At 47.5% G+C, this 25,255-nt stretch overlaps 1 protein-coding gene across 1 annotated transcript in view; it reads right to left on the bottom strand.

Annotated features, from left to right (window-relative positions):
* The window catches only part of F12 (coagulation factor XII), a 114,626-nt gene extending 90,721 nt beyond the window's left edge, over positions 1-23,905 (bottom strand). Inside the window, exon 1 of the mRNA XM_063927986.1 lies at positions 23,809-23,905. Within this exon, the coding sequence (XP_063784056.1) occupies positions 23,809-23,826 (18 nt within the window). The 5' untranslated portion in view covers positions 23,827-23,905. The remainder of the gene's footprint in view (positions 1-23,808) is intronic.
* Between the last annotated feature and the right edge of the window lie 1,350 nt (positions 23,906-25,255).

Below are 25,255 nucleotides of genomic sequence, written 5' to 3'. Positions count from 1 at the left end.
TGTCTGAGCGGCAGAGGCCATGGGTCCTCTGAGATCATCTCTTGAAGTTCCGGGTACCACGCTCGCCTTGGCCAGTCCGGAACCACGAGTATTGTTCTTACTCCTCGTTTTCTTATTATTCTCAGTACCCTTGGTATGAGAGGCAGAGGAGGGAACACATAAACTGACTGGTACACCCACGGTGTCACCAGAGAGTCCACAGCTATCGCCTGAGGGTCCCTTGACCTGGCGCAATATCTCTCTAGTTTTTTGTTTAGGCGGGACGCCATCATGTCCACTTGTGGACGTTCCCATCGATGTACAATCAGCGTCAAGACTTCTGGATGAAGTCCCCACTCTCCCGGGTGGAGGTCGTGCCTGCTGAGAAAGTCTGCTTCCCAGTTGTCCACTCCCGGAATGAACACTGCTGACAGTGTTAGTACGTGATTTTCCGCCCATCGGAGAATCCTTGTGGCTTCTGCCATTGCCATCCTGCTTCTCGTGCCGCCCTGTCGATTTACATGGGCGACTGCCGTGATGTTGTCTGACTGGATCAGTACCGGCTGGTTATAAAGCAGAGGCCTTGCCTGACTTAAGGCGTTGTAAATGGCCCTTAGTTCCAGAATATTTATGTGTAGGGAAGTCTCCTGACTCGACCATAGTCCTTGGAAGTTTCTTCCCTGTGTGACTGCCCCCCAGCCCCGAAAGCTGGCATCCGTGGTCACCAGGACCCAGTCCTGTATGCCGAATCTGCGGCCCTCTAGAAGATGGGCCCTCTGCAGCCACCACAGCAGAGACACCCTGGTTCTTGGAGACAGGGTTATCAGGCGATGCATCTGAAGATGCGATCCGGACCACTGGTCCAACAGGTCCCACTGAAAGATTCTGGCATGGAACCTGCCGAAAGGAATTGCTTCGTAAGAAGCCACCATCTTTCCCAGGACCCGCGTGCAGTGATGCACCGATACCTGTTTCGGTTTCAGGAGGTCTCTGACTAGAGATGACAGCTCCTTGGCTTTCTCCTCCGGGAGAAACACTTTTTTCTGGACTGTGTCCAGGATCATACCCAGGAACAGTAGACGTGTCGTCGGAACCAGCTGTGATTTTGGAATATTCAGAATCCAACCGTGCTGGTGTAGCACCTCCTGAGATAGTGCTACTCCCACCAACAACTGCTCCTTGGACCTCGCCTTTATTAGGAGATCGTCCAAGTACGGGATAATTAAAACTCCCTTTCTTCGAAGGAGTATCATCATTTCCGCCATTACTTTGGTAAACACCCTCGGTGCCGTGGAGAGTCCGAACGGCAGCGTCTGGAATTGGTAATGGCAATCCTGTACCACAAATCTGAGGTACTCCTGGTGAGGATAGTAAATGGGGACATGCAGGTAAGCATCCTTGATGTCCAGGGATACCATGTAATCCCCCTCGTCCAGGCTTGCAATAACCGCCCTGAGCGATTCCATCTTGAACTTGAATTTTTTTATGTATGTGTTCAAGGATTTCAAATTTAAAATGGGTCTCACCGAACCGTCCGGTTTCGGTACCACAAACAGTGTGGAATAGTAACCCCGTCCTTGTTGAAGTAGGGGCACCTTGACTATCACCTGCTGGGAATACAGCTTGTGAATTGCCTCTAGCACAGCCTCCCTGCCTGAGGGAGTTGTCGGTAAGGCAGATTTTAGGAACCGGTGGGGTGGAGACGCCTCGAATTCCAGTTTGTACCCTTGAGATACTATTTGCAGGATCCAGGGATCCACCTGTGAGCGAGCCCACTGATCGCTGAAATTTTTGAGGCGGCCCCCCACCGTACCTGGCTCCGTCTGTGGAGCCCCACCGTCATGCGGCGGACTTGGAAGAAGCGGGGGAGGACTTTTGCTCCTGGGAACCTGCTGTTTGTTGCAGCCTTTTTCCCCTACCTCTGCCTCTGGACAGAAAGGACCCGCCTTTTCCACGCCTGTTTTTCTGAGTCCGAAAGGACTGTACTTGATAAAACGGCGCCTTTTTAGGCTGTGAGGGAACATGGGGTAAAAATACTGACTTCCCAGCAGTTGCTGTGGAAACTAGATCCGAGAGACCATCCCCGAATAACTCCTCACCCTTATAAGGCAAAACTTCCATGTGCCTTTTTGAATCTGCATCCCCTGTCCACTGGCGAGTCCATAAGCCTCTCCTAGCAGAAATGGACAGTGCACTTATTTTAGATGCCAGCCGGCAGATCTCCCTCTGTGCATCTCTCATGTATAAGACTGAGTCTTTAATATGCTCTATGGTTAGCAGAATAGTGTCCCTGTCTAGGGTGTCAATATTTTCTGACAGGGAATCTGACCACGCAGCGGCAGCACTGCACATCCACGCTGACGCAATAGCAGGTCTAAGTATAATGCCTGAGTGTGTATATACAGACTTCAGGATAGCCTCCTGCTTTCTATCAGCAGGCTCCTTGAGGGCGGCCGTATCCGGAGACGGTAGTGCCACCTTTTTAGACAAAAGTGTGAGCGCTTTATCCACCCTAGGTGGTGTTTCCCAACGTGACCTATCCTCTGGTGGGAAAGGGAACGCCATAAGTAACTTCTTAGAGATTACCAATCTTTTATCAGGGAAAGCCCACGCTTCTTCACACACTTCATTTAATTCTTCTGATGGGGGAAAGACTACGGGTAGTTTTTTCTCCCCAAACATAATACCCTTTTTAGTGGTACCTGGGTTTATATCAGAAATGTGTAACACCTCTTTCATTGCTTCAATCATGCAACAAATGGCCTTAGTGGACATTAGACTAGACTCATCGTCATCGACACTGGTGTCAGTATCCGTGTCGACATCCGCGTCTGCCATCTGAGGTAGCTGGCGTTTTAGAGCCCCCGATGGCCTTTGAGACGCCTGGACAGGCACGAGCTGAGAAGCCGGCTGTCCCGCATTTGGCATGTCGTCAAATTTTTTGTGTAAGGAGTCGACGCGTGCACGCAATTCCTTCCATAAGTCCATCCACTCAGGTGTCTGCCCCGCAGGGGGTGACATCCCTTCTATATGCAACTGCTCCGCCTCCACCTCATTATCCTCATCAAACATGTCGACACAGCCGTACCGACACACCGCACACACACAGGGAATGCTCTAACAGAGGACAGGACCCACAAAAGCCCTTTGGGGAGACAGAGTGAGAGTATGCCAGCACACACCAGAGCGCTATATAATGCAGGGACTAACTGAATTATGTCCCCTATAGCTGCTGTTATATATATATACTGCGCCCAAATTTAGTGCCCCCCCTCTCTTTTTTACCCTTTTCTGTAGTGTAGACTGCAGGGGAGAGCCAGGGAGCTTCCTTCCAGCGGAGCTGTGAGGGAGAAATGGCGCCAGTGTGCTGAAGGAGATAGCTCCGCCCCTTTTTCGCGGACTATTCTCCCGCTTTTTTCTGGATTCTGGCAGGGGTAATTATCACATATATAGCCTCTGGGGCTATATATTGTGGTATTTTTGCCAGCCAAGGTCTTTTTATTGCTGCTCAGGGCGCCCCCCCCCCCCTCCCCCCCTGGCGCCCTGCACCCTCAGTGACCGGAGTGTGAAGTGTGTATGAGGAGCAATGGCGCACAGCTGCAGTGCTGTGCGCTACCTTGGTAAAGACTGATGTCTTCTGCCGCCGATTTTCCGGACCTCTTCTTGCTTCTGGCTCTGTAAGGGGGACGGCGGCGCGACTCCGGGACCGAACACCAAGGCCAGTTCCATGCTGTCGGTCCCTCTGGAGCTAATGGTGTCCAGTAGCCTAAGAAGCCCAAGCTAGCTGCAAGCAGGTAGGTTCGCTTCTTCTCCCCTTAGTCCCTCGCTGCAGTGAGCCTGTTGCCAGCAGGTCTCACTGTAAAATAAAAAACCTAAACATATACTTTCTTTCTAGAAGCTCAGGAGAGCCCCTAGTGTGCATCCAACCTCGGCCGGGCACAAAATCTAACAGAGGCTTGGAGGAGGGTCATAGTGGGAGGAGCCAGTGCACACCAGGTGACCTAAAGCTTTCTTTAATTGTGCCCAGTCTCCTGCGGAGCCGCTATTCCCCATGGTCCTTACGGAGTTCCCAGCATCCACTAGGACGTCAGAGAAACAATGCAACGTCACTTTTTTCCATTGTCTCCAATTCCTCAAGTAACGTGCCTGACCACTTTACTATGGCTGTAGAAATCCATGCACAGGCAATAGTGGGCCTTAACGCCACTCCTGAAGCAGTGTAAATGAATTTGAGCGTAGTGTCAATTTGACGATCAGCCGGTTCTTGCAATGCGGTGGAACCCGGTACAGTGTACACACAAAGACACCTTTTATGACAGTCTGGATACAGCCGCTTCAACTATGGGTGGGGTTTCCCAAATTTTCCTGTCCTCTTCAGGGAAGGGAAAAGCAACCAAATCCCTTTTGGGGATCTGGAATTCTTTCTCCGGATTTTTCCAGGATATAACAAATATAGCGTTTTATTCATTAGACGGAGGGAAGGTTAGCGAGGCTTCCTCATTGTCAGTGAAGTAAGCCTCCTCAACCTGCTCAGGTGGTGTGTCAGTAATATTTAACACATCACAAATGGCCTTAATCATGAGCTGCACCCCCTTTGCAAGGGATGCCGCCCCCCTCAGCACGTCCCCATCACCGTCTGCTGTGTCAGACTCGGTATCCGTGTCATCTTGCATAATCTAGGCAAGTGTACGTTTCCATGGGAACCTGCTAGGGGATTTTGCATGAGTTGAGACAGAGCCTGACCAAACTGTCATTTCTGAGTTTCAGTCGCAGTATTAGCTACCCTAGTCTGAGAGATCATCCCCTTGATAGAAGTTATCTGAGACAAAACATTGTATTCCTGTGAACATGGAATGGATTCCTCCTGAGAGGAAATATCTTCTGCTGACAGAGTCCCTAGACATGGCTATGGGAGATAATAAAACCACCCACACACACATACACACAGGGAAATGTCCGTCACAGTTCCCCCCCAAGTATGCCACAGACGGACACAGAGATTGGAGCCAACTCACACACAGCGCTTTCTGAGGCAGATATAATACACTACCTAGTGCTGTCTGTGTACCTTAATAGACTGCACAGACTTTACACAGCCCCCACCCCCCTTCTACAACCCCCTGGTACCGCACAGGATAGCTGGAGTTGCTTGGAGGGACAGCACTCCCTGTCAGCGTCTCTATATAGGATTTGCAGTCAGGAAAATGGCGCTGAACGCTGCTGGGTCCACTCTGAGGAGAAGCTCCGCCTCCTGAAGATTATACTGGCCTCAGGTATGTGCTGGCAGTGATCCGGGGTCCCTGACAGGCTTGCCGACCAGTGTAGGGTGTAGGCGCTGGGTCAGAGTGCCACACTAAGTACCGCTGAGCCCCGGAGTGCAGTTAGTACTGTTTTCCCTACCCTGTTGCCGCCATCTTCACAGCGGATCCACGCTTGCCAGGGGGGCCGGTGACTGACTCGCCACTGAAATCTTCTGGCTCTGTAAGGGGGTGGCGGCATGCTGCTGGGGTGAGCGATCCCCTGGGGCGGCGAACGTTCGATCACCTCAGGAGCTCAGTGTACTGTCAGCGGAGATAGTGGCTCAGACCTTTCAGAGCGGACACTACTCCCCCCCTTAGTCCCACGAAGCAGGGAGGCTGTTGCCAGCAGCCTCCCTGTAAAATATGAAACTCTAAAAAAAAAAAAAAAACTAGAAGAACTCCTATGGAGCTCCCCTAGCTGTGACCGGCTCCTCCGGGCACATTTTGTAAACCGAGTCTGGTAGGAGGGGCACAGAGGGAGGAGCCAGCCCACACTCTCAAACTCTTAAAGTGCCAATGGCTCCTAGTGGACCCATCTATACCCCATGGTACTAATGTGGACCCCAGCATCCTCTAGGACGTAAGAGAAAATAAATATTTCTCTGACGTCCTAAGTGGATGCTGGGGACTCCGTCAGGACCATGGGGATTAGAGGCTCCGCAGGAGACAGGGCACAAAACTAAAGCTTTAGGATCAGGTGGTGTGTACTGGCTCCTCCCCCTATGACCCTCCTCCAAGCCTCAGTTAGGTTTTTGTGCCCGTCCGAGCAGGGTGCAATCTAGGTGGCTCTCTTAAGGAGCTGCTTAGAAAAAGTTTTTAGGTTTCTTATTTTCAGTGAGTCCTGCTGGCAACAGGCTCACTGCATCGAGGGACTTAGGGGAGAGAAGTTCAACTCACCTGCGTGCAGGATGGATTGGCTTCTTAGGCTACTGGACACCATTAGCTCCAGAGGGAGTCGGAACACAGGTCTCACCCTGGGGTTCGTCCCGGAGCCGCGCCGCCGACCCCCCTTGCAGATGCTGAAGATTGAAGGTCCAGAAACCGGCGGCAGAAGGCTTTTCAGTCTTCATGAAGGTAGCGCACAGCACTGCAGCTGTGCGCCATTGTTGTCACACACTTCACACCAACGGTCACGGAGGGTGCAGGGCGTTGCTGGGGGCGCCCTGGGCAGCAATGTATAATACCTTATTCTGGCTAAAAATACATCACATATAGCCCCTGGAGGCTATATGGATGTATTTAACCCCTGCCAGGTCTCAGAAAAACGGGAGAAGAAGCCCGCCGAAAAGGGGGCGGGGCCTATTCTCCTCAGCACACAGCGCCATTTTCCCTCACAGAAAGGCTGGTGGGAAGGCTCCCAGGCTCTCCCCTGCACTGCACTACAGAAACAGGGTTAAAACAGAGAGGGGGTGCACTTATTTGGCGATATGTATATATATATATTAAAATGCTATAAGGGAAAAACACTTATATAAAGGTTGTCCCTGTATAATATAGCGTTTTTGGTGTGTGCTGGCAAACTCTCCCTCTGTCTCCCCAAAGGGCTAGTGGGGTCCTGTCCTCTATCAGAGCATTCCCTGTGTGTGTGCTGTGTGTCAGTACTTGTGTGTCGACATGTATGAGGACGATGTTGGTGAGGAGGCGGAGCAATTGCCGGTAATGGTGATGTCACTCTCTAGGGAGTCGACACCGGAATGGATGGCTTATTTAAGGAATTACGTGATAATGTCAACACGCTGCAAGGTCGGTTGACGACATGAGACGGCCGGCAAACCAATTAGTACCTGTCCAGGCGTCTAAAACACCGTCAGGGGCGTTAAAACGTCCTTTTACCTCAGTCGGTCGACACAGACACAGACACGGACACTGACTCCAGTGTCGACGGTGAAGAAACAAACGTATTTTCCTTTAGGGCCACACGTTACTTGTTAAGGGCAATGAAGGAGATGTTACATATTTCTGATACTACAAGTACCACAAAAAAGGGTATTATGTGGAGTGTGAAAAAACTACATGTGGTTTTTCCTGAATCAGATAAATTAAATGAAGTGTGTGATGATGCGTGGGTTTCCCCCGATAGAAAATTATTGGCGGTATACCCTTTCCCGCCAGAAGTTATGGCGCGTTGGGAAACACACCTTAGGGTGGATAAGGCGCTCACACGCTTATAAAAACAAGTGGCGTTACCGTCTCCAGATACGGATGCCCTCAAGGAGCCAACTGATAGGAGGTTGGAAAATATCCTAAAAAGTATATACACACATACTGGTGTTATACTGCGACCAGCGATCGCCTCAGCCTGGATGGGCAGCGCTGGGGTGGCTTGGTCGGATTCCCTGACTGGAAATATTGATACCCTTGACAGGGACAGTATTTTATTGACTATAGAGCATTTAAAAGATGCATTTCTATATATGCGAAACTCTGGCATCAAGAGTAAGTGCGATGTCCATATCTGCCAGACGATGTTTATGGACACGACAGTGGTCAGGTGATGCAGATTCCAAACGGCACATGGAAGTATTGCCGTATAAAGGGGAGGAGTTATTTGGGGTCGGTCCATCGGACCTGGTGGCCACGACAACAGCTAGAAAATCCACCTTTTTTACCCCAAGTCACATCTCAGCAGAAAAAGACATAGTCTCATAATATCTGCCCAGGGATAGAGGTAAGGGAAGAAGACTGCAGCAGGCAGCCCATTCCCAGGAACAGAAGCCTTCCACCGCTTCTGCCAAGTCCTCAGCATGACGCTGGGGCCGTACAAACAGGTGCGGTGGGGGGTCGTCTCAAGAGTTTCAGCACGCAGTGGGCTCACTCGCAAGTGGACCCCTGGATCCTACAAGTAGTATCCCAGGGGTACAGATTGGAAATTCGAGACGTCTCCCCCTCGCAGGTTCCTGAAGTTTGCTTTACCAACGTCTACCTCCGACAGGGAGGCAGTATTGGAAACAATTCACAAGCTGTATTCCCAGCAGGTGATAATCAAAGTACCCCTCCTACTACAAGTAAAGGGGTATTATTCCACACTATATTGTGGTACTGAAGCCAGACGGCTCTGTGAGACCTATTCTAAATGGAGTCACTTAGAGCAGTGATAGCGAACCAGGAAGAAGGGGACTATATGGTGTCCCTGGACATCAAGGATGCTTACCTCCATGTCCAAATTTGCCCTTCTCACAAAGGGTACCTCAGGTTCGTGGTACAAAACTGTCACTATCAGTTTCAGACGCTGCCGTTTGGATTGTCCACGGCACCCCGGGTCTTTACCAAGGTAATGGCCGAAATGATGATTCTTCTTCAAAGAAAAGGCGTCTTAATTATCCCTTACTTGGACGATCTCCTGATAAGGGCAAGGTCCAGAGAACAGTTGGAGGTCTGAGTAGCACTATCTCAAGTAGTTCTACGACAGCACGGGTGGATTCTAAATATTCCAAAATCGCAGCTGTCTCCGACGACACGTCTGCTGTCCCTAGGGATGATTCTGGACACAGTCCAGAAAAAGGTGTTTCTCCCGGAGGAGAAAGCCAGGGAGTTATCCGAGCTAGTCAGGAACCTCCAAAAACCAGGAAAAGTGTCAGTGCATCATTGCACAAGGGTCCTGGGAAAAATGGTGGCTTCTTACGAAGCGATTCCATTCGGCAGATTTCACGCAAGAACTTTTCAGTGGGATCTGCTGGACAAATGGTCCGGATCGCATCTTCAGATGCATCAGCGGATAACCCTGTCTCCAAGGACAAGGGTGTCTCTTCTGTGGTGGCTGCAGAGTGCTCATCTACTAAAGTGCCACAGTTATGCATTCAGGACTGGGTCCTGGTGACCACGGATTCCAGCTTGAAAGGCTGGGGAGCAGTCACACAGGGAAAAAATTTCCAGGGAGTGTGATCAAGTCTGGGGACTTCTCTCCGCATAAATATACTGGAGCTAAGAGCAATTTACAATGCTCTAAGCTTAGCAAGACCTCTGCTTCAAGGTCAGCCGGTATTGATCCAGTGGGACAACATCACGGCAGTCGCCCACGTAAACAGACAGGGCGGCACAAGAAGCAGGAGGACAATGGCAGAAACTGCAAGGATTCTTCGCTGGGCGGAAAATCATGTGATAGCACTGTCAGCAGTTTTCATTCCGGGAGTGGACAACTGGGAAGCAGACTTCCTCAGCACGACCTCCACCCGGGAGAGTGGGGACTTCATCGAGAAGTTGTTTCCACATGATTGTGCACCGTTGGGAAAGACCAAAGGTGGACATGATGGCGTCCCGCCTGAACAAAAAACTGGACAGGTATTGCGCCAGGTCAAGAGACCCTCAGGAAATAGCTGTGGACGTTCTGGTAACACCATGGGTGTACCAGTCGGTGTATGTGTTCCCTCCTCTGCTTCTCATACCAAAGGTACTGAGAATTATAAGACGTAGAGGAGTAAGAACTATACTCGTGGCTCCGGATGGGCCAAGAAGGACTTGGTACCCGGAACTTCATGAGATGCTCACAGAGGACTCAGGGCCTCTGCCGATAAGAAGGGACTTGCTTCAGCAAGTACCATGTCTGTTCCAAGACTTACCGCGGGTGCGTTTGACGGCATGGCGGTTGAACGCCGGATCCTAAGGGAAAAAAGGCATTCCGGAAGAGGTCATTCCTACCCTGGTCAAAGCCAGGAAGGAGGTGACCGCACAACATTATCACCACATGTGGCGAAAATATGTTGCGTGGTGTGAGGCCAGGAAGGCCCCACGAAGAAATTTCAACTCGGTCGATTCCTGCATTTCCTGCAAACAGGAGTGTCTATGGGCCTCAAATTGGGGTCCATTAAGGTTCAAATTTCGGCCCTGTCGATTTTCTTCCAGAAAGAATTGGCTTCAGTTCCTGAAGTCCAGAAATTTGACATGGGAGTACTGCATATACAACCCCCTTTTGTGCCTCCAGTGGCACTGTGGGATCTCAACGTAGTCCTGGGATTCCTCAAATCACGTTGGTTTAAACCGCTCAAATCTGTGGATTTGAAATATCTCACATGGAAAGTGACCATGATGTTGGCCCTGGCCTCGGCCAGGCGAGTGTCAGAATTGGCGGCTTTGTCTCACAAAAGCCCATATCTGATTGTCCATTCGGACAGGGCAGAGCTGCGGACTCGTCCCCAGTTTCTCCCTAAGGTGGTGTCAGCGTTTCATCTGAACCAGCTTATTGTGGTACCTGCGGCTACTAGAGACTTGGAGGACTCCAAGTTGCTAGATGTTGTCAGGGCCCTGTAAATATAGATTTCCAGGACGGCTGGAGTCAGGAAAACTGACTTGCTGTTATCCTGTATGCACCCAAAAAACTGGGTGCTCTTGCTTCTAAGCAGACGATTGCTAGTTGAATGTGTAGTACAATTCAGCTTGCACATTCTGTGGCAGGACTGCCACAGCCAAAATATATAAATGCCCATTCCACAAGGAAGGTGGGCTCATCTTGGGCGACTGCCCGAGGGGTCTCGGCTTTACAACTTTGCCGAGCTGCTACTTGGTCAGGGGCACACCCTGGCTGAGGAGGACCTGGAGTTCTCTCACTCGGTGCTGCAGAGTCATCCGCACTCTCCCGCCCGTTTGGGAGCTTTGGTATAATCCCCATGGTCCTGACGGAGTCCCCAGCATCCACTTAGGACGTCAGAGAAAATAAGATTTTACTTACCGATAAATCTATTTCTCGTAGTCCGTAGTGGATGCTGGGCGCCCATCCCAAGTGCGGATTGTCTGCAATACTTGTACATAGTTATTGTTACAAAAAAATCGGGTTGTTATTGTTGTGAGCCGTCTGTTCAGAGGCTCCTACGTTTGTCATACTGTTAACTGGGTTTAGATCACAAGTTATATGGTGTGATTGGTGTGGCTGGTATGAGTCTTACCCGGGATTCAATATCCTTCCTTATTGTGTACGCTCGTCCGGGCACAGTATCCTAACTGAGGCTTGGAGGAGGGTCATAGGGGGAGGAGCCAGTACACACCACCTGATCCTAAAGCTTTAGTTTTGTGCCCTGTCTCCTGCGGAGCCGCTAATCCCCATGGTCCTGACGGAGTCCCCAGCATCCACTACGGACTACGAGAAATAGATTTATCGGTAAGTAAAATCTTATTTTATATATATATATATATATATATATATATATATATATACACTGCTCAAAAAAATAAAGGGAACACTTAAACAACATACATCCTAGATCTGAATGAATGAAATATTCTTATTAAATACTTTGTTCTTTACATAGTTGAATGTGCTGACAACAAAATCACACAAAAATTATCAATGGAAATCAAATTTATTAACCCATGGAGGTCTGGATTTGGAGTCACACTCAAAATTAAAGTGGAAAAACACACTACAGGCTGATCCAACTTTGATGTAATGTCCTTAAAACAAGTCAAAATGAGGCTCAGTAGTGTGTGTGGCCTCCACCTGCCTGTATGACCTCCCTACAACGCCTGGGCATGCTCCTGATGAGGTGGCAGATGGTCTCCTGGGGGATCTCCTCCCAGACCTGGACTAAAGCATCCGCCAACTCCTGGACAGTCTGTGGTGCAACGTTGCGTTGGTGGATGGAGCAAGACATGATGTCCCAGATGTGCTCAATTGGATTCAGGTCTGGGGAACAGGCGGGCCAGTCCATAGCATCAATGCCTTCGTCTTGAAGGAACTGCTGACACACTCCAGCCACATGAGGTCTAGCATTGTCTTGCATTAGGAGGAACCGAGGGCCAACCGCACCAGCATATGGTCTCACAAGTGGCTTGAGGATCTCATCTCGGTAATTAAATGGCAGTCAGGCTACCTCTGGCGAGCACATGGAGGGCTGTGCGGCCCCCCAAAGAAATGCCACCCCACACCATTACTGACCCACTGCCAAACCGGTCATGCTGGAGGATGTTGCAGGCAGCAGAACGTTCTCCTTGGCATCTCCAGACTCTGTCACGTCTGTCACATGTGCTCAGTGAGAACCTGCTTTCATCTGTGAAGAGCACAGACGCCAGTGGCGAATTTGCCAATCTTGGTGTTCTCTGGAAAATGCCAAACGTCCTGCACGGTATTGGGCTGTAAGCACAACCCCCACCTGTGGACGTCGGGCCCTCATACCACCCTCATGGAGTCTGTTTCTGGTCATTTGTGTAGACACATGCACATTTGTGGCTTGCCGGAGGTCATTTTGCAGGGCTCTGGCAGTGCTCCTCTTGTTCCTCCTTGCACAAAGGCGGAGGTAGCGGTCCTGCTGCTGGGTTGTTGCCCTCCTACGGCCTCCTCCACGTCTCCTGATGTACTGGCCTGTCTCCTGGTAGCGCCTCCATGCTCTGGACACTACGCTGACAGACACAGCAAACCTTCTTGCCACAGCTCGCATTGATGTGCCATCCTGGATGAGCTGCACTACCTGAGCCACTTGTGTGGTCGTAGACTCCGTCTCATGCTACCACTAGAGTGAAAGCACCGCCAGCTTTCAAAAGTGACCAAAACATCAGCCAGAAAGCATAGGAGCTGAGAAGTGGTCTGTGGTCACCACCTGCAGAACAACTCCTTTATTGGGGGTGTCTTGCTAATTGCCTATAATTTCCACCTGTTGTCTATTCCATTTGCACAACAGCATGTGAAATTGATTGTCAATCAGTGTTGCTTCCTAAGTGGACAGTTTGATTTCGCAGAGGTGTGATTGACTTGGAGTTACATTGTGTTGTTTAAATGTTCCCTTTATTTTTTTGAGCAGTATATATATATATATATATATATATATATATATATATATATATATATATAAAACAACAATACCCTTAATTCGCGCTGTACTAAGGGTAGGGCAGCACCTCTTGAAAGATCTCCCTGCTAGTGGGAGACGATAGATAAAATATAACACAAATATTCAGAGTGCGCACAGATACAATGGCATAATTAAAATTGAAATGAATATTCAAATTAAAATCCAACCAGCATGACCGGAATGACAGAAAGATTATTTTTAATACACATTAAAATTTGTAGTATACGTTGTTCCATAAGCACAATACACACTTATGCAGAAACAGTGTATATTATGTATATCTCATAAAACCCAACGCGTTTCGTCCATTATGGACTTCATCAGGGGTACAAGTCACAGCTGGTAGGGTAAATGGAGGAGAGAAGAGGAGAAAAAAGAGCAAATGGGATACATCAAACAATGTCATTTCTTCATCAGCCAGTTCATTTTATAGATTCATTTCACAATATATATCAAAGAACAAGAGGGGTATGGAAAATACCTCATAATGTGAAATTAAAGTTAATAGACATATCTCTACAATCAAGAAAACTAGATGTTGAGGAAAGAGGGGTATTCTCAAAATCTTTTCTTAGGTATATAATTCTGATAGTATCGTACTTACTGGAATAATGCTTTAGCAAATTTCCTACAAAATGATCTCACTGTGAATAGTGTTAAATCGTGATATATATCTCTAATGGAGAGAAAGTGTTAATTAGATTTAATCAAGCTAACTATATACCAGCTAGAGGGTTGATTATTACTTACATAATGATACTAAAAATTCTCATGAGCTTCTAATCAGCTACTCCTTAATCGTGGTTCCTTGTGGGTACTTTCTATGGAACACACAGATTTTTGCTACTAATAAGGATTAACCCATTGCAGCCCAATTTGTATTTAAGATATATTCAGATACTTACATTTAATTATAGGGCAAATGACCAATTAGATTGTGTCCTCCAAGATTAATAAAAGATCACAAGGAATCTAAATAGATTGAATAATATTCATGGTAATTTCTAACAGTAATATTATAATCGGACAGTAGGCTAAGATAGTGGATCTACTTACTTTAAAGTCAAGCCAATAACACCAAACAAATTGTCCAGTGAGGAAAGCAGCTGTAATAAATAGAAATAATCAGATCTTTACCTCACAATAAATTAGGTGAGAGGTTGATCAATTTGATTTAGGGCCATAAAGTAGTACTTACACTAAAAGGTTCTGGATGTGTGTCAGCCTCCTCTCCTGGATGGTAAGTGAACTGGAGAGGCTATATCTGGCCTATTTATACCTATAAGTGGATTACCTCACTTCCTATGCTCTAATGATTGGTTGATCGGATAGATCTGAATAAGTGTATGTCTAAGGTGTAACAAGGGAAATCCACCCTATGCTTTATACAGCATGAGATTGTCATCAATATGGGTCTTAGAAAATGACCTTAGAGTTCGTATAACAGCTTAAATAGCCGACTTCCGTCCTGCGTTCCACCTGGATCATGGTGGAACGCATGGACTTCCGCCCAGTGCGTACTTCCTGTAACTAAGATGAATGTGTGAAACGTAACATCATTAGTTGACCCAGTGAGATTGATTAAGCCCAGAGAGGGGAAAAGTATATTAAGCCCAGGAAGAGACGTATTGGGGCTGGGAAGCTTTAAGATCCCATTCGGCACGTCTGCCGTGGATCTCCCCGCTTTGCGTTCCAGCCGCGTCACCTATGGAGCGCACCGCGTCATTACCGGATGTTGTCATGCGTTCCACCCACAAGCGATAGTGGAACGCATATCTCCCTACTCAGTTTGTACGTTAAAGCTGGGCTCAATAGTGCATTCCAGTATCAGACAAGTCAAACGCACTACAGATGGAAAAATTATGTAGTTTATAATTAGTTTTTACGAATAGGACCCTCTTTTCTCAATACCTTTACAAGGGTTCACAATTTACACAATATGACAACCATACAATAAGATGCAATATTATGGATACTACCAGTACTACATATGACTTTGTATAAAAAAATAAAAAATAATAGTATATGATCAGACATAAGTTATAATATACAGTCAAATAATAGACAGACCCTCTACAATAGGTACAGCAATATGATAAAAATGTGCCATAATTGTACAGTATCACATATCAGCATGGCCACAAATATACCATATGTTTTGTAAATTGTGACATAGATAATTTAGTATAAGATGGGGAAACTTTGTAATGATAACAGAATATATCCTAGGTGAACGTTCTCATGTCTTAATTAGGCCACCTATGTCTGTTCTAGATCAATATAAGATCAGAACCTTTCATACCACGATATTTACATATCAAATGACTGTTGATCTCTAACGACCTAGAAAGGAGACTATATCAATGTTTTCATTAAGACCTAACGGATAAAGAGTATTCAGTGTATAAATCCAATAGGATTCTTGCTTTGCTAGTGTTAGGTCTCTATCGCCTCCTCGTCTGTCAATTTTGATGTGTTCTAAGACGGTGAAGGTTAGACCTGTTACTGCTGAATTATGCACTTCGGCAAAATGTCGGGGTAAACTATGCGACATCATTTTGTTTTTAATGTTTCGTAGATGTTCCTGGATCCTAATTTTTATTTTTCGTTTAGTCTTCCCTATATATGAAAGGCCACATGGACAAGTTATTTTATATATTACGTATTCCGTAATGCAGGTGACCCGATCTTTCAAAACATGGAATCTACCATTGGCCATTCTCAATTTGACGGAGGCCTTTTGCATATGTTTACAACAAATACACTGATTGCATGGAAAACATCCCCCTTTAATACTTAAAAATTGATCTGGCAATGGGTTCTGAGATTTTTCCATTTTTAAAGAGCTCGGTGCTATTAAGCTTTTGAGGTTCCGCGCTTTTTTATAGATTAACACAGGTTTGTCTGGCAGTGTGGGTCCTAAAATCGGATCCTTCTGTAATATCATATTTTTTTTAATTTTGATAGCATCTTTACTAAATTGGGTGACAAAAGATCTAGATTTGTCAACGCTGATGGAGGAAATGGGTTGTTTAACACTAATGAGTTCAGTCCTGGATCTTTTTGATGCCTTTGATCTTGCTTCATTCAGGCGATTCCTACTATAACCTCGTTCTAAGAATCTATTAAATAGGATAGTGGATTGTTCCCAATAGTCCGAGATGTTACTACAATTCTTTCTCAGTCTGACAAATTGGGAATAAGGTACCCCATTCTTCCAAATAGAATGGTGACAGCTGTCTTGAGGTATATAACTATTGGCATCCACTGACTTAAAAAAAGTCTTAGTGGTCACACCTCCTATGCTGCACCCTTTCAGTTCTAAGTCAAGATAGTCTATTGTTATGGGGTCTGTTTTGAATGTGAACTTAAGGTTATAATCGTTCTTATTCAGATGATCCATAAAGTTCTCGATACTTTTCACATCTCCCTGCCAGATGAAGATCAGATCATCTATATATCTTCTATACAGCCTTATTATATATTTATATATAAAGTAACAGAACAGCTCTGTTCCTCTTTACTCTCCCTTTGCTAAAGGTGCAAGAGCACCGTAACAGGCTGTCAGCGTGATGAATATGGAGGAATGTCTCCCGTGCAGTTATGGATGCCAAACCACATGCATGTAATGTATGCTGCTATACTGTAACCTGAGCATTTGTTGTTATAATGCACTTTATGGCGTAAAATGTTTAAAATTTATGGAATTGGATGTGTGGATCCTTATTGTCTCCTGCTGGCTTCACTGCTGCTGAATATAAATAAATAAATATATATATATATATATATATATATATATATACACATATAATAGGATTTTAATAACCTACCGGTAAATCCTTTTCTCGTAGTCCGTAGAGGTTGCTGGGGTCCATTTTAGTACCATGGGGTATAGATGGTTCCGCAGGAGCCTTCGGCACTTTACGACTTTTTAAGAGTGTGAACTGGCTCCTCCCTCTATGCCCCTCCTCCAGACCTCAGTATAGGAACTGTGCCCGAGGAGACGGACAACTTCGAGAGAAGAATTTACATTAACTAGTGGCGAGATTCATACCAGCTCACACTATACCAACATGCCGCCTAACATGGCCATTAACATAACCCATGCCAACGTGCATGCATAACGTAACAGCAACTGCTGCAAAGCATCTTAACACCTGAGAACCTGTGTAAAAAGACAAAACTTAACTTTGCAAGAAAAATGAGCACTGGGCGGGCGCACAGCATCCTCTACGGACTACGAGAAAAGGATTTATCGGTAGGTTATTAAAATCTAATTTTCTCTTACGTCCTAGAGGATGCTGGGGCCCATTTTTGTACCATGGGGATGTACCAAAGCTCCCAGTACGGGTGGGAAAGTGCTAATGTTCCTGCAGAACTGACTGACCAAAACGAAGGTCGTCAGCAGCCAAGGTGTCAAACCTGTAAAACTTAGCAAATGTGTTTGCACCCAACCAAGTAGCAGCTCGACAAATCTGCAATGCCGAGACCCCCCGGGCAGCTGCCCAGGACTAACCCACTTTCCTTGTAGAGTGGGCCTTTACCGAACTCAGTAACGGCAATCCTGCCATGGAATGAGCGTGCTGAATCGTACCTCTGATCCAGCGTGCAATAGTCTGCTTAGAAGCAGGACACCCAATCTTGTTGGGATCATAAAGGACAAACAAAGCCTCTGTTTTCCTAATCCGAGCCATTCTTGCTACATAAGTCCTCAATGCCCTGACGACATCCAAGGACTTAGAGACGGCTGAGGTGTCAGAAACCACTGGCACCACCACCGGTTGGTTGATATGAAAAGAAGACACAACCTTCGGAAGAAATTGCTGACGCGTCTGCAGCTCAGCCCTATCTTCATGAAAAATTAAATAAGAACTCTTGTGAGACAGAGCCCCTAACTCAGACACTCGTCTGCCTAAGGCCAAGGCCAACAGCATGACCACTTTCCAAGTGAGAAACTTCAACTCCACCTCTTGCAGAGGCTCAAACCAGTCCGACTTTAGGAACTGCAACACCACATTAAGATCCCATGGCGCCGCAGGAGGCACAAAGGGAGGTTGGATGTGCAGAACACCCTTCACGAACGTCTAAACCTCAGGTAGGGAAGCCAATTGTTTCTGAAAGAAAATGGACAAAGCCAAAATTTGGACCTTGATCAACCCTAAGCGCAACCCAGCATCCACACCCACCTGTAGAAATAGGAGAAGACGTCCTAATTGAAACTCCACTACAGGAGACTTCTTGGATTAACACCAAGACACATATTTTCTGCAAATACGATGGTAATGTTTGGACATTACCCCTTTCCTGTGTAATAAGATGTTATAGGTAATCAATCCCTGCGCAAGCAAGTCTAGGCAGCCAGGTAAAGTAGAAATCAGGTAGAAAGTGACTCTTCAAAACACTTTTAAAAGATGCAGAAAGACGTAAAGGTCTGATCCTACTTAAAGGGGAGCACACTAATTAGGTGGCGCCTCTTTAAGTAGGATCAGACCTTTACGTCTTTCTTCATTACCCCTTTCCTGGCCAGAATAAGTGTGTGAATGACTTCCTTGGGAATACCCTTACGGGCTAGGATCTGGAGCTCAACAGCCATGCCGTCAAACGTAGCCACGGTAAGTCTTGATAAACTAACGGCCCCTGCTGAAGCAGGTTCTCGCGAAGAGGAAGAGGCCAAGGATCTTCCAGTAGTAACTCCTGAAGATCCGGATACCAAGCCCGCCTTGGCCAGTCTGGGGCAATGAGAATTGCCCGAACCCCTGTTCTTCTGATGAGCTTTAGAATTCTTGGTATTAGTGGAAGTGGAGGGAACAGATACACTGACCGGAACACCCACTGGGTCACCAGTGCATCCACTGCTATTGCTTGTGGGTGTCTCGACCTGGAACAAAATGTCGGAAGCTTCTTGTTGAGACGAGAAGCCATCATGTCCACTTGAGGAACGCCCCAACGACTTGTTACCTTTGCAAAGACCTCTGGGTGGAGGCCCCATTCTCCTGGATGGAGATCGTGTCTGCTGAGGAAGTCTGCTTCCCAGTTGTCCACTCCCGGAATGAATATTGCCGACAGAGATCTTGCATGTCTTTCTACCCAGAGGAGTATTTTTGTCACCTCTGCCATTGCCGCTCTGCTTTTCGTTCCTCCCTGATGGTTTTTGTAAGCCACTGCTGTTACATTGTCTGACTGGATCTGTATGGGCCGATCTTGAAGAAGATGTGCCACTTGTTGAAGGCAGTTGTAAACAGCTCTCAACTCCAGAATGTTTATGTGTAGAAGTGTTTCTCGACTTGACAATCTTCCTTGGAAGCTTTCCCCTTGCGTGACTGCGCTCCAACCTCGGAGACTTGCATCCGTGGTTACTAGGATCCAGTCTTGAATCCCGAACCTGCATCCTTCCAGGAGGTGAGAAGTTTGTAGCCACCACAGGAGTGAAATTCTGGCTTTTGCCGACAGGATTATCCTCTGATGCATGTGTAGACGCGATCCGGACCACTTGTCCAGGAGGTTCAACTGGAACACCCTGGCGTGGAATCGGCCAAATTGCAGAGCCTCGTAGGCCGCCACCATCTTCCCCAGCAGGCGGATGCATTGATGAACTGACACGCGTGCTGGTTTCAAAACTTGTTTGACCATCTTCTGGATCTCCAGAGCCTTTTCCACTGGAAGGAATACTTTCTGTACCTCGGTGTCCAGAATCATTCCCAGAAAAGATAACCTCATTGTCGGTTCCAATTGTGATTTTGGAAGGTTTAAGATCCAACCGTGCTGGTGAAGGATCGTCAGGGATAGCGCAATGTTTTGCTCTATGAGGAGATTGTCCAGGTAAGGAATTATGTTGACTCCTTTCTTGCGAAGGAGCACCATCATCTCCGCCATCACCTTGGTGAACACCCTCGGAGCCGTGGAGAGTCCGAAAGGTAACGTTTGGAACTGGTAGTGGCAGTCCTGGACCGCAACCCTCAGGTATGCCTGATGCGGAGGGTAGATGGGAACATGCAGAAAAGCATCCTTGATGTCCACCGACACCAGAAATTCCTTCTCTTCCAAGCTGGAGATCACTGCCCTTAGGGATTCCATCTTGAACTTGAACCGTTTCAAAAACAAATTTAGAGACTTTAGGTTCAGAATCGGTCTGACCGAGCCATCCGGCTTCGGTACTACAAATAGGCTGGAATAAAAACCTTTTCCCTGCTGTATCTCGAGAACCAAGGAAACTACCTTGTCTTAACACAACTTCTGTATTGCGTTCAGCACTTTTGTCCTGTCTTGAATAGAAACTGGCAAGGCTGATTTGAAAAATCGGCATGGGGAAGATCTAGAAATTCCAACCTGTAACCTTGGGACACTATCTGTAATACCCAAGGCTCCAGATCTGAACAAAGCCACAGTATGAAAAACAGTATGCGTGCCCCCACCCGATCGTACTCCCGCATGGGAGCCCCAGCGTCATGCTGAAGTTTTTGCAGAAACAGCTGTTGGCTTCTGCTCCTGTAAAACTGCTGGTGTTGTAGGTTTTCTACCCCTACCCCGACCTCTTCCTGCGAAGAAGGGGGTACCTTTTGCCTTTTTGTACCTGTTGGGCTGAAAGAACTGCATGGTATGAGAATGATGCCCTTTCTTAGGGGGGACAGCTTGCGGAAGGCAAAAATGCAGACTTGCCTGATGTAGTCGTGGAAATCATGGCATCCAGTTTATCACCAAAGAGGGCCTCCCCATTGTAAGGGAGCGCCTCAATATTTCTCTTTGATTCCACATCAGCATTCCATTGGCGAATCCATAACGCCCTGTGGCCTGAAATCGCCATAGCTGAGGCTCTTGAACCCAGCAAACCAATAGCCTTCATAGACTCAACAAAGTAACCTGCAGCATCTTTGATAAAGCTGAGAATTAGGACTATGTCATCCTTATCAACCGTGTCAATATTAACTATCAAGTTGTCTGCCCACTTCTTCACAACGTTACCCACCCACGCACAAGCAATGGTGGGCCTTAGTAACGTACCATTAGCGGTCAGCAGGATCCTTCAAAGAAGCTGACCCTGGGGCAGGCAAAACTATTTTCTTAGACAGCCTAGAAACTGAGGTGTCTATCATAGGCGGTGTCTCCCACTTGCGCCTGTCTTCCTCAGGAAAAGGGTACGCTACACCATACTTACCTACTTTGCTGCCTCCTCCTCCGGGAGGAGGCAGCGTTGTAGGTGCATGGTGGCGTGGCCGGCAGCAGGATGGGCGGTTCGGGGGCGTGGCCGGCAGCAGGATGGGCGGTCCGGGGGCGTTGCATCAGGGTCGCGTCATCGTGACTCCACCCCCCGCTGTGCTGTGCCGATAAACGAGGTGCTGCATAGCGGGGGCGGAGCTACGATGACGCGATTCAGCGCGAATCGCGTCATCGGACCCCCTCGGGCCGCCCACTTGTTCTCTGCTGCAGGCGGCCGAGGGGGAAAGCGGGAGGCTTGCCCACCTTTCCGGGGGGCCGGGAGGGTCACCCGAGTTTCGAGAGCCTCCCGGCCATTCCGGGAGGGTAGGCAAGTATGCGCTACACATATCCGTCTGGGAATAGTAAATTTCCTTTCAGGGTTAGACCAGGCGTCCTCAAGAAAGCATTCAAATCCTTTGATGGAGGAAAAGTCACCACCTGTTTCTTATTTAATCTAAAATAATCCTTTTCCTCAGGTGCAGGTGTTGTATCGGTAAACTCTAACAACTCTTTTATAGCGACTATCATACATTGTATGCTCTTTGCTAATTTTGGGTCTACCCCTCTCAAATCCCCAGTGTCGGCTTCCGTGTCGGAATCTGTGTCTGTGTCCCCCTGCATTATCTGGGCCAGAGACCTTTTTTGGGAACTGGGTGGGACCCGAGTAGATGATATGGAGGGATCGGCAAACAGTGCATCCTCTATAAATTGTCTCCAATAAACAGTCTGTTGCTCAGACTCTGAGAATTTGTGTGCAAGCATGGAAATATTATTTTGCAACTTTCTCACCCACTCCGGCTCCTTCTGAGAGGGAAGAGCCACCATATTACCCTCTTGTGCCTCTAAAATGGGTTCCTCCGGTGAATACTCCCCCCCCCCCCCCCCCCCCCGATGTCTGACATGATACACGCGTGTACACACACACACACAGACCCCTATCACACAGGAGAGATATCGGGGACAGACGCACACCGATGCCTGTCAGAGAAACACAAAGGGATATGCCAGTTCACACACACACACAGCGCCCTCTATAATGTACACACTATTAGCGCATAATCTGATTATTTACACTCCTTCCCCCCTATAACACCCTGGTACTCAGCCGTGTCTTGAGGAGAAACTGCGCCTGGATCCTCACCGCAGCGTCTGCAGGAGAAATACGGCGCGCAGTGAGTGAACTGTGTCCTCTGAGGAAAAGCCCTGCCCCCTTGCAATGGCGTGCTTCAACCACAGAATGGGGATCTATATTCTGGCCCCGGGGGTAACACAACCCCATGGACGGGATATGTGCATCTATGCCAGCGAGAGAAAAAGGTATTACATGCCGCTCAGAGCACGCCCCCCCCCCCCCGCGCGCTCTGCACCCGTGCTGAGAGACATGGTGCGCAGTGTCCCCGCCGCTGCGCTGGTACCTGACAAGCCGCCAACGATGACCGGAGGACCCTCTCTGCAGGACCCCGGTAACATACTCACCCACCTTCTTTCTTCTGGCTGTTAGGGGATGGCGGCAGTGCTGCGGGACTGAACACTGGCCAGGCTTGAGCTGTGTTCAGTACCCTCAGGAGCTAATGGTGTCCTGTCAGCGGATGTAGAACCATTAACTAATTGAGAAGTTGGTTCTAACGTCCCCCCCCTAAGTCCCATGAAGCAGGGAAGCTGTTGCCAGCAGCTTCCCTGTAAAATAAATACCTATCAAAGTATTTTCCAGCAAAGCTCTGTAGAGCTCCACTAGAGTGCGTTTAGTCTCCTGGGCACATTTTCTAAACTGAGGTCTGGAGGAGGGGCATAGAGGGAGAAGCCAGTTCACACTCTTAAAAAGTCTTAAAGTGCCGAAGGCTCCTGCGGAACCGTCTATATCCCATGGTACTAAAATGGACCCCAGCATCCTCTAGGACGTAAGATATATATATATATATATATATATATATATATATATATAGTCCGGCACTCCCTTTGATGGCAGCAGCTTACTCCAGTGCCATTCCTTTAAATATCCAAATATATGCAGTAGATGAAAGGCACTCAAAGACTCCTCAATCAAATAATACAGCAGCAAACTGGTTAGACAACGTTTCAGGGATCGGCGTCCCTTTTATCAAGACATAGGGGGTAATTCAGATCTGATCGCTGGGCTGCGTTTTGCTTCTTTTGCAGAGCTGCACAAAAATCAATTTGTACAGTCTCTGCGCAGCACAGGACTTACTCTTCGTGTGCGATGGAATCCTGCTGATCGGGGCCGGAGCTGACGTCAGACACCCTCCCTGAAAACGCCTGATCCCGCCTGCATTTTTCTGGACACTCCTGGAAAACGGTCAGTTGCCACCCACAAACGGCCTCTTCCTCTCAATCACCTTGTGAACGCCCGTGCGTTCTGATTTTTCGCACCAACCCGTTGCTAGGCGCCGATGCCTGTTGCTGTTGTGCGATGCGCCGGTGCATTGCGCTGCATACACATGTGTAGTTCAGATCTGATCGCCCGATGTGCAAAAACGCACACCAGTGATCAGAGCTGAATTACCCCCTTAAACCAGATACAATACACAAAATGCAATAAATACCTGTGTGCAGACACCCATGTCTAGTCACCATCGCGCGCCACAGCTCCCGGCGGAGACACGATGACATCACCAGTGCGCGTCTGCGCTAACCGCCTGTCGTCTCCAGGGGACGTGGCCACCTGACATGCACCCATAGCCATGGTGATACATCAACAAAACACAGCGGCAGCAGAGGGAGATCTGGAACCATAATAAAATAGTCATGCATCATAACATAAATACCTGAGGCTAGCTAACAGTCATATAATCAAGACTAGCATAGTGCAGACCGCACTAAGTAATCCACTAGGATGATGGCTAGCAAATCAATAGTCATGATTTAATCTCAATACATCTTAATATAAAACAAGCTGACTGTCATATAATAAGGACTGACATAATGTAGACTGCAACATGCATTCCATTAAATTAATGGCTGACAAATCTATGGTCATCAATACAACGCCTTGACACCTTTTTGATGAACATCATCTTTTACACATTTTGGGGGCCACAACCTCCTACGCCGATCGCTGACAAAGTTCCCAGATGCACTGAAAACTCTTTCTGAGTACACACTGGAGGATGGGCAACTTAAGTAAAGTAAAGACAGTTTGTGCAAGGGCCTCCAAATTACCTTTATTTCCTGCCAGTAGTGAAACGGACTGTCTGACATTCTTTGAATGGTGAACTTATGATATGCAGTCACGGTAGACATGTCACTAATTGTAGGCCATTCCTTCAGTCTGGAACAGATGTCAAAAGTTTTTGCTGACTGATCCGCATCACCAACAGTGGGTCTCTTACAAAAATTTAGATTTTTCCTGGCAGCCGAAGTTGCCGGAGAAACTGAAGGAGATGTTATCATATCACGTTCTGCTTGAGCTGACACTTTGCTCACCAATAGCTCTTTGCATCTCTTGAGATTTGCGTCCGTTGAAAAGAAAGACACAACGTATGACTTAAACCTAGGATCAGGTATGGTTGCCAAAATATAGTGATCTGATTTCAAGAGATTGACGACCCTTGGATCCTGGTGATGAGAATGAAGGGCTTGATCTACAAGTCTGACCTGCATAGCGGAATCGCTTCATTTCAGCTCCTCCTTCAGTTTCTCCAGCTGCTTTTCTAAGCATCTAAAAGAGGAATTACCTCACTCAAGCTGGCAGTGTCTGAACTATCTTCAAATGTGGCAACTTCAAAGGGTTTGACAACCTTGCACAACATGGAAACTATTCTCCACTGTGCTTAAAAAAGGTACATTCTCCCTCCTTTCCCTATGTCAAATGTTGTTGTGGATGGCCTTTTGCTGCTCCTCCATCCGCTGAAGCATATAAAGGGTTGAATGCCACCTAGTTACAACCTTTTGCTTCAGCTGATGGCAGGACAAATTCAACAGTACTTGCAGGTGCTGCAATCTTTGACGTGCCCTTGCTGAATGCCAAAAATGTCCCAACTTTTCTCTTAC

Source organism: Pseudophryne corroboree, chromosome 6, assembly GCF_028390025.1.
Source record: "Pseudophryne corroboree isolate aPseCor3 chromosome 6, aPseCor3.hap2, whole genome shotgun sequence".
Taxonomy (NCBI): domain Eukaryota; kingdom Metazoa; phylum Chordata; class Amphibia; order Anura; family Myobatrachidae; genus Pseudophryne; species Pseudophryne corroboree.
This window is presented reverse-complemented; position numbering and strand designations above follow the sequence as displayed.